The 9,919-nt window shown below is 53.7% G+C and overlaps 1 protein-coding gene across 1 annotated transcript in view; it reads right to left on the bottom strand.

Moving 5' to 3' along the window:
• Window positions 1-1,959: 1,959 nt before the first annotated feature.
• Window positions 1,960-9,919, bottom strand: part of TUBB3 (tubulin beta 3 class III) — an 18,161-nt gene continuing 10,201 nt past the window's right edge. The window contains exons 5-7 of the mRNA XM_015406707.1: window positions 7,114-7,296; window positions 5,379-5,489; window positions 1,960-3,354 (exon numbers count right to left, since the gene is read on the bottom strand). Of these exons, the coding sequence (XP_015262193.1) occupies window positions 2,279-3,354; window positions 5,379-5,489; window positions 7,114-7,296 (1,370 nt within the window). The 3' untranslated portion in view covers window positions 1,960-2,278. The remainder of the gene's footprint in view (window positions 3,355-5,378; window positions 5,490-7,113; window positions 7,297-9,919) is intronic.

Here is a 9,919-nt window from a genome sequence, read left to right as displayed (position 1 = left end):
AGGGGAGTCCGGCCGGGCGCTGGGCTTCCCGGGCAGGGCGCCTGCCTGCTGCCGAGCCTCTCTGGCCCACACCCGCGCCCGTCTCCGGAACGCGCCCCAGCCCGGGCCGGTGGCCAATGGGAGGACCTCTTCGGGGGTCCCACTCCGCCCCCCCCCCAAAAAAAGCTTCTACGAAGGGGGGGGCGAGGCGCGTGCTGGCTGCACGTATGTAAACAGGCTGAGACCCTCAGTCCATCCGCGTGATTTCCTGTTTGGTGGCAGCCGCAGCCCTCCAGGGTACCGGGCCGGAGGCCCTCCAGGGCACCGACTGCCTGGCCCTTTGGAACTGGGGGGTGGGTGGATTGAGCCTGGGGCCCTCCGCACGCCGAGGAGAGGCTCTTCCACTGAGCCGCCCACAACCCCCCCTCCCCCCCTGAATGAGCAGGTGGAGCTGCCTTCCACGGGATCAGAGCATCAGTCCGTCAAGGCAAGACCGGCAGCATCTCCCCAGAGCCTCTGGCAGGAAAGGGTCTTTCCCATCACCTCCTACCGGATCCTTTAACCTGGAGACTGAACCCCAAGGTCTTCTGCATGCCAAGCAGAGGTTCTACCTCTGAGCCACAATTCAGTAATCCTAGTGCCCCCCCCAAAAAAAAAAATCCTGGAAACCACAATTCAGAGTGGTTTAGAATTCTGCTGGAGATCTCTTCCTCCCCCCCCCCACCCTCATTGTGTATTCGCATTTTCCCCAGGTTCCTTGGGGAGGCCAGTTAAACCAGTATGGGCTCGACTGTGCAACTGAACAACAAAAAAATGTGCCAGAAGTTTCTAGACTAGGGGTTAAAGGTCTTGGTTAGAGAGTCGGAGGCTGGGTGCAGCTCAGTGGGAGAGACCTACTCCTTGATAAGACTGTTGTGAGGTCAGGAACTGGGGGGGGGGAGAACCAGGAACCCTGCCCCCCCCAGCTCCTGGGAGAAGAAGGCTGCGGTTACAAATGGGATGGAGAAAGGCGGGCACCTGGTCAGAGGGAGCTGAAGCCTTCCTGTTGGAATTGCAAGTTGCTTACACTTCAGTCATTACAGAGTTAAATGTTGTTTGTTAGGAAACAGGATGTTACATTACATAATGTACTCAACGGTTGGGAAAGTTTATGGGAGTTGTTTATCCTAATGAAGTGACCTGTAACCTTTGTATTGGTCAACTAACATCTTGTGTGTAGAAATGCTTTGATCTAGCATTCATGTTTTCACAAGGTTTATGGCCCTTTGTGTGAACCAAAGCGGTAGTTCTCCTTCTAGAAGCCAAGACAGATAGAAAGATGTAGCTGTTAGCATATACTACTGAGAGTAACTGCAAGTATGTAACCTTTTATTTTATTTCTTTTATCCAAAGTACCCTATCTATGTTTTATTTTGTTTTATAGTAAAGATATTTTTCTTTTACTAAGTGTGGCTCTTGTGTTTGCAATACGACCATCGACCCTGAATCAAAGAATCCCAACACTTTTGCTGTGTCTCCAGAAGCCACCGTCTCTGGGCCCTGTCCAAGGGGTGACCTCAAGGCGACTTCTTCCCTCTGCAGTTACCTGAGCTAATAGCTGGTGCTGAGCCTGCAGGATGCAAAAGCCCACCTGTGCCCAGTGGCCACACACACCACGTGTAAGTCACAATGCAGGTAACAGCCGTTGTCTTCTTTCCAGGCAGAGAGGCTGGGGCATGGACACCTCAGCCCCACCCAGTCTTTTCTTTCTTCTCATGCAAAACAGCCAGGAAGGGGCGCTTTCGGAAGCCTTTGGCAGGGGCCTTGTGGTGTGTATGTGTGTGTGTGTCTTCCAACCTGTCCTTGCATGCTAGAACCCTCCCTTCCCCAGGCCAAGCCGGGGGGGGGAGTTCAGAGGCATGGTTGCCTCGGGCCTCAGTCCAGAGCCTTCCACCCCCCAGAAGCTGCAAAGAGAAGGATAACTCAGGTGCTGGACAGCAATAGATTTATTAAGTATTCCAAAACATAAAAATAGACACAGACCAATAAAAAATAAAGACCAGGGCCCTTGACGTTATTAAAGTGATGGAGGACAGAGGGAGCGGCGCTAACTGAGAAGACACGGGGGGGAGGGGAGGGGGAAGACAGTTACATACGGAACAGTCTTCCAGTTTGGAACCCTTGAATCAGAAGCAACTAGCGGCTGGTTGCCTAGAACTCAGCAAAGGGGTAGCAAAAATGGAGGACGATGAACTAGAGGGCCTTGTCGGTGCTCAGCTCTCACCGGGAGGAACTGGACACGGCCCCTGGCCCGGAACTCTCACTTGGCACCTTGGGCCTCGGACTCCTCCTCGTCATCCTCGTACATCTCGCCTTCCTCTTCAGCTGTCGCATCCTGGTACTGCTGATACTCTGAGACCAGGTCGTTCATGTTGCTCTCGGCCTCTGTGAACTCCATCTCATCCATGCCCTCGCCCGTGTACCAGTGGAGGAAGGCCTTGCGCCGGAACATGGCCGTGAACTGCTCTGAGATGCGCTTGAAGAGCTCCTGGATGGCCGTGCTGTTGCCGATGAAGGTGGAGGACATCTTCAGGCCCCGCGGAGGGATGTCGCAGACGGCCACCTTGACGTTGTTGGGGATCCACTCCACAAAATAGCTGCTGTTCTTGCTCTGGATGGCCAGCATCTGCTCGTCCACCTCCTTCATGGACATCCTCCCACGGAAGATCGCCGCGACGGTCAGGTAGCGGCCGTGGCGGGGGTCGCAGGCGGCCATCATGTTCTTGGCGTCGAACATCTGCTGGGTGAGCTCCGGCACGGTCAGGGCCCGGTACTGCTGGCTGCCCCGGCTGGTGAGGGGGGCGAAGCCGGGCATGAAGAAGTGGAGGCGGGGAAAGGGCACCATGTTGACGGCCAGCTTGCGGAGGTCGGCGTTGAGCTGCCCGGGGAACCGCAGGGAGGTGGTCACGCCGCTCATGGTGGCGGAGACGAGGTGGTTGAGGTCTCCGTAGGTGGGTGTGGCCAGCTTGAGGGTGCGGAAGCAGATGTCGTAGAGGGCCTCGTTGTCGATGCAGTAGGTCTCGTCGGTGTTTTCCACCAGCTGGTGGATGGACAAGGTGGCATTGTAGGGCTCCACCACCGTGTCAGACACTTTGGGGGAAGGCACCACACTGAAAGTGTTCATGATCCGGTCGGGGTACTCTTCACGGACTTTGCTAATGAGGAGGGTCCCCATTCCAGACCCTGTGCCCCCGCCCAGGGAGTGGGTGAGCTGGAAGCCCTGCAGACAGTCACAGTTCTCACACTCCTTCCGCACCACGTCCAGGACAGAGTCCACCAGCTCGGCACCCTCTGTGTAGTGCCCCTTCGCCCAGTTGTTCCCTGCACCACTTTGACCTGGGGAGGAAGGAAGGAAGGAAGAGACACCCTCTGACTCTGCTCCTTGCAAGCCCCCCCCCCCGGGGCACAGGAGAAGCGGGAGGTTCTGATCCCGGGGGGGGGGGGGGAATGAGCTTCGGTTCAAAGGGAGCCCGATGGCGGCAGAATTCATGAAATCATTGTTGGGTATTACAAGTTAAATTACACTCAGTATATCTGGGGTTAAATGTTTGTTTGTGCTGCTCACAGGAAATCACATGTTTCCCATGTAACCAATGTTAGTTTAGATGCTGGAAGCCCGGGAAATTCTCCCTGATCTAGGAGTTTCATTGGAAGTAAAGTGTCAAGGTGTTTTAGCATTTTATGGCTTCTCTTCCCATCTTTGTTTGGAATTCTGAAGCAGAAAGAAGAGCAGCCATTATCTCTCTTCTAGTCTTGTCTTTTGTAGTGTAAGGATGTAGCCATTTAGCACTGTTGTTATTTTCATCCCAGTTACCCTTCCCCATGCTAGAATGTAGTAAAAACTTTCTATTTTAATCACACATGGACTCTGAATTATTTTACTCTAGCACTGCTAAGCTATTTTATCTCTGCTAAATACCAATTTTTCCTTTTTAAACCCAACAATCATCCAGCTGGATTTTAAACAGTTAGATATTTCCAGTGGGAAAACTGTTGTATTTGTCTCTCAGAGCAGATTTTTTCCAGACCATATCCCACCAGTTTGCACAACCTTAAGCACTTGGAGAAGTGTAAAAGGCAATTTGTTTTCAGCAGATGCCATTTAAGACCGGGAAATGTCTCTAAGCAGATCCCCAAATATGAAATTTCAAACAGTGGCCGGGGTGCATGTGTTGGTGTTAATAAGAACTGTGGTCAGGAAAAGGGAAATGAGCTGTTTTCTCCAAGCTGTCTCCTCAGTCAGAACAAGACACACACACCCCACCATGATGCATTTAGCCCACATGGCAGAAAAAGCCATTGCTTGTTTCATATATCTGCCTTTTCCCTGCCACTTTTGAGCGGGGAAATGGGCAGCAGGGGAAAGACGTTTTTAAAAATTCCCCACCCTGTGGCTGTGATCCGTGCTGGGTCTCCCCACAGGTGCTTTGGAAGGCAAATTGCATCAGGGAGCCGTGAGGCGTAAAAGGCAGCTGGCTCACAGTCTTCTGTGCACCTTGCCTGTTCCCTGTTCTCCCCAGATAGGTGGGATGTGATCTGGAGATGCCCAGGGAAGGCCCAGAAACCCAAGAGGGGCCAGGAGCAGTGTTCCCTCTAAGCTGAGTTAGTGTGAGCTAGCTCACACTAACTCAGCTTAGAGGGAACATTGGCCAGGAGGGAAGTCTCTGCTCAGGCTCTCTGACCCACAGTCCTCATCTTCCATAGCCAGGTGCTCCCAGACATGAACAGGTGACACTGCCTTCTGCCGAGTCAGGCCTTTGGTCTCTGTTAAGCTCGGGGCTGGTCTAAGGTGGCTGGCAGTGGATCTCCAGGGCCTCAGGCAGACCCCACCCATGAAGGCATCACCGTTTCTACTGGCAATGCCAGGGATGGAGACTGAGGCCTTCAGCATGCAGAGCAGATACTCTGAGCCCTCCTCGTTCCCTGCTCAAAGCTCCCACGGCAGTGGTGGTGAACCTATGGCACGGGTGCCAGAGGTGGCACTCAGAGCCCTCTCTGTGGGCACGCGTGCCATCGCCCCAGCCAGGCCCAGACCATCATTAAAGTGTCGAAGTCTCTGCCAAATAATTGTAAGGAAATGAAAGCATTTGGGATTGCTTTCCTTACTTTGTTTGGATCATTTTAAGTTAATTGTACGAGTGTTCTTTTCTAAAGAAAAACCTCAGTATTCAGGTTAAATTGCCATGTTGGCACTTTGTGATAAATAAGTGGGTTCTGGGTCGCCGTTTGGGCACTCGGTCTCTAAAAGGTTCGCCATCACTGTCCTACAGTCTTTAAATTGGTCCAGCCTGAGAGCATGCAGAACTGGATGGGGAAGCTCTGAGGGGAAGGGAAGGACGGAAGGGAGGGAGGGACAATACCAAAGATGAAGTTGTCGGGTCTGAAGAGGTGGCCGAAAGCACCCGACCTGACGCTGTCCATGGTGCCGGGTTCCAGGTCCACGAGGATGGCGCGAGGAACATACTTGTGAGCTGGAAGAGCAGAAAAGGTTCTCCTTGAAGGGAGGGTCCCTGGGGAAGTGCCGCCCTGTTATCTCCCACCCGGGCTAGAACTCAGCACCATCAGGCTCACTCCCAGGCGTGGAGGTGTCTTCCCGTGACGGAGAGCCTCCAGACTCCTTTGTTGAGTGCTGCACAAGGAAGGCCAAGCGTGGGATCGGATCTGACTCCTCCCCACTCAGTGTATGCACCTGTTAGCAATGCTAGCTGGATAGAGGTGTCTATACAGCAGTGCCGGTTTCCCTCCCATACTTCCTCCCTCAGTCCCACAAGCCACTTCCCAGCTCTTGACTAGGAAATGCCTCATGCTTCTGTACAGAACTGTCTCTCTAAGGAAGATTAAGCTGAAGTCCAGGAGGTCAGTTGGGACCAACGGAGGGCACTAAGGGGGGCTCTCTATGCAAAGAGGAAATTTAGCCGGCAGTTGGGCCTTCAGCATTTCCGTGGCTGCCTCATTTCCCCCGAGGGAGGGAGGCTTGACAAATCACCAGGCCCAGGTGGCACACATCCAAGAGTTCTGAAAGACCTCAAATGTGAACTTGGGGATCTCATGGGAAAAATATGCAATCATTAATATCTGCCTCCATTCCTGAGGACTAGAAGGTAGCTAATGTAACCCACAATTTAAAAAAAAAAAAGGTTCCAGAGGAGATCTGGGGAATTACAGGCCAGTCAGTCTAATGTTGATACTGGGTGAGTTGGTGGAAGCTGCTAGTAAAGATAGAATTAGTAAGCACATTGATGAACAAAAGCTACTGAGGAAGAATCGGTATGGATTTTGCAAGGGAAGATCTTGTCTGACTAACCTGTTAGAGTTCTTTGAGGGGGTGAACAAACAAAGACAAGGGTGACTCAGTGGATGTTTTTTACCCCAGAGTTCCAGAAAGTTTTTGATAAAGTTTTTCATCAAGGGCTCCTAAGCAGTATTGGCATAAGAATGTGGACAAGGCCTCTTTTGGGTTAAAAACTGGTTATTTAACAGGAAACGAAGAGTGTGTATAAATGGGCAATTTTCACAGCAGAAGGTGGTCAGCAGTGGGGTACTCCAGGTGCAGCCTCATTTGGAATACTGTGTACAGTTCTGATCACCGTACCTCAAAAAAGATACAGCAGTAGGAAAAGTGCAGAAAAGGGTGACCAAAATGATTAAGGGGGTGGAACACTTTCCCTATGAAGAAACATTCAAGAGCTTAGGGCTCTTTAGCCTGGAGAAACAACAACTCAGGGGTGACAGGATAGAGTTTTACAAAATTATGCATGAGATAGAGAAGGCAGAGAAAGAAATACTTTTCTCCCTTTCTCACAATGGAAGAATTCATCGGCACTCAGTGAAATCAATGAGCAGCAGGTTTAGAACAGATAAAAGGATGTCCTTCTTCACCCAAAGAGTAACTAACACATGGAATTCACTGCTGCAGGAAGTGGTGGTGGCTATAAGCATGGCTTCTCTTCAGTTCGAGAAGACACCCTGGGTGCCATTTCCAGCCCTTAGGGAAGGATCCTTAATGCCCAGGCAGTTTGGTAGCATATTTCTGATGTCATTTCTAATGGCCCAGAAAGAAGGGATGGAAAGACCAGGGCTGAAAGTACAACTTACAGGAGGCTTCATTGTAATAAACGCTGATCCTTTCCAGCTGCAGATCGGAGTCTCCGACATAGTTCCCACTGGGGTCTATCCCGTGTTCATCGCTGATCACCTCCCAGAACTGAAGGAATAACAAGAGTCGGTTAGAAAGGGCAGGGTCTCCTCCTTCCAGGCATAGTCCTCCACCCTGGGCAGCTGGGAAGTCCAAAGATGTGGATGGAGAAGTCCAGCTCTGTTCTATATTGTGCTTTCAGCAAAGCATCTGTCAGAGCCCTGGTGTGGTGGGCCGAAAAGAGCAAGGGTCAGATCCGGTAAGGCTGCTCTCTCCTATAGATCTCAGAGAGGGCAGGCAGTTCTGTGGAATTAGCCATGGATTTAAGACAGATTCTGTGTGATGGACTTAAGAGAGTATTTGCCAGATTGCATTTGCTGCTTCGGCCAGCAGCTCATCTTATTGGCAGTTTCCCCATCCTTAGTAATTGGAGATTATCAGCAAAACCACCCTCGAAAGGGCTACTGGGCAGAAAGCAGCAAGTGGCCATTGGCAGGGGCAGATGAACCATGAAGCAGACTAAGCACGTGCTTAGGGCACCAGGGCCAAAGGGGGCGCCACACAGTAGGGGAAAGGGTGAAAAGCTTAGTTTGTACAGTATATTGTGTTATCATCATATGAATAAATTTCTGTATGGCTGCAACCTGCATTGTATATCTGGTCAGACAGGTCAACAGCTAAAATGGACTGGGTCAGTGTGGAAAGGAGGGTGGGGGGCACCAAGATGAGTCAGTGCTTAGGGCACCAGTGAGCCTTCATCCGTCTCTGGCCATTGGCTTCCAGCAGCCAAGGCCTCTTCCTGAGAGTCACCTGTGCAGCTGGAGGGATCTGGCCATGGTGCTGAAACCACCACCGCCCACACGCCGCCGTCAAAGTGACATGCAACCTATTTTGAGCCGGTGCTGCAGCCAGGAACCCAACTTCCTGGTCGGCTTGCCTCTTCTCACGTCCAGCCCAGATAGAAGAGGGGACGCTCAAGCCGGACGCTGCCCCGCTCTTGAACCAGATCTGCCCCCTCCTTCAGCCCAGGAACTGATGCTTTTAGCCGTGAAGGGAAGAGAAAGCAGCCGAGGGCTGCTCAGGTTCCAGTGCACGTTTGAAACACAGCAGCGTTCTTCTGTCTTGGGAGTGAGAGAGAGCCGCACAGCGTCAGAGGACGGGGAAACAGCGCGTGCCTTTCCATTGCTGGATACTGGGGCAGACTCCAGAAGACGAGCAGCGTAGGAGGCAGACAGGGGCGATGTTCTCTCTAAGCGGCGGAGCCTTGTGAGCAAAAACTCTCCTTTGTGAGCTGCTGTCATTAAAGTTGTGAGCCAGCGACTTGACTGCTGCATAGATTAGTTTGCTCTGGAGCCCTCCCTTCCTGAGCTGAGACAAAAATGTGTGAGCCGGAGGCTAAAAAAAGTGAGCTGGCTCACACTAACTCAGCTTAGGGGAAACACCGGACAGGGGCCATTTCTCTGAGTGCTCCCAGAAGAGCCGCTGCTTACGGTTCAGTTTCTAGCACCTCGCCTAGAAACAAAGGGCTCCTCGCAGGTAGAGGCTTAAACGGGTTCCTCTTACAGGATGACAAGGAAGAGTTTCTGTTGACAAAGATGTTGGCTGCTCCTAGTCAGCAGAAGGGGGGCAAAGGCCTGTCCAGGTGCTTTTCGGGCGGGGGGGGCCCCTGCTGAATCCTCGTGGGGCTGGGGAGGGGCCTCTTCACCGGCCCCGCTCTTTAGGGGACAGAGCCCTCGTCGTCACCAGGCCGCACCAGGAACCAGGGTGTGTGTGAAAGGGGGTCCGTCTACCTGCCATGGCCCCCTCCCCCAGCACTGGCTGCCGCCAGCGGTGTTCTGAGAAGGGCCCGTTGCCGGTGACTCATGCCTGCAATGAGGGGGCTCCCGCTGGAGACGCCCAGACGACTCAGCCTCTGCAGGCCCATCACGCACATCCCGGCCGGGGCAGAGAGTTGTGAGCTTGTGCCCATTCTGGAGGGCAAGGCGTCTGACTTGGACTGGGGAGACATGAGTGCAAATCCTCCGGTGCAGGCCTGCACCGGAGGATTTGCTCTCATGTCTCCCCAGTCCAAGTCAGACGCCTTGCCCTCCAGAATGGGCACAAGCTCACAACTCTCTCCTCTGAACCTTCCTCACACGGTTGATCTGGACGAAACGGGACGATCCACGGGCAGAGGACGGCTCCCGAGGACAGGACGGGCAGGATCCCGGAGCTGCGCGCACCCCCACCCCACCCCCCTTCAGATCAGCCGGGGAGATGTGCCAAAGCCAGCGACTCCTCTCAGTGCAGGGGCACCTCCGCATCAGACTCCTCTTCTGGAGCCGGTTCGAACAAAGGCTTTCCCAGTCCACGCCCCGGATCTGGTGCCCGGCAGGAGGCGAGCAGCCGCGCGGGACTGAAAAGCAGCATCCCTTCAAAAAAATGTAGGCTGGCAGAGGGGGAAGAGCTCCTGCCAGGGAGGGGCCGCCCCACAAAGGAAGCCTCCGCCCCGCCCCGATCCGCGCGGCCGAGGACAGGGGCCGGCGCTGCATGATGCATGCCGATTAGCATATGCATGAGGCTGTCCGGACAGCCCGGGGAGAAGCGGAGGCGACGGACGCCCCCAAACCCTTCGGCGCCTCAACCGCCTCCCGCCTCGCCCCGACCCCCCCCTCGGGTTACACCCACCCCCCTTCTCTCGCGGGGAATCCGCCCTGCTCTGGGGGGGGGGGAGACGACGACGACACGCCGGGGGCTGGGTTCAGGAGAGACGGGGGGCCCTCTGGC

Source organism: Gekko japonicus, unplaced genomic scaffold, assembly GCF_001447785.1.
Source record: "Gekko japonicus isolate JY-2015 unplaced genomic scaffold, Gekko_japonicus_V1.1 scaffold386, whole genome shotgun sequence".
In the NCBI taxonomy this organism is placed as follows: Eukaryota; Metazoa; Chordata; class Lepidosauria; order Squamata; family Gekkonidae; genus Gekko; species Gekko japonicus.
The sequence above is the reverse complement of the archived record's forward strand: the minus strand, read 5'-3'. Positions and strand labels throughout refer to the sequence as shown.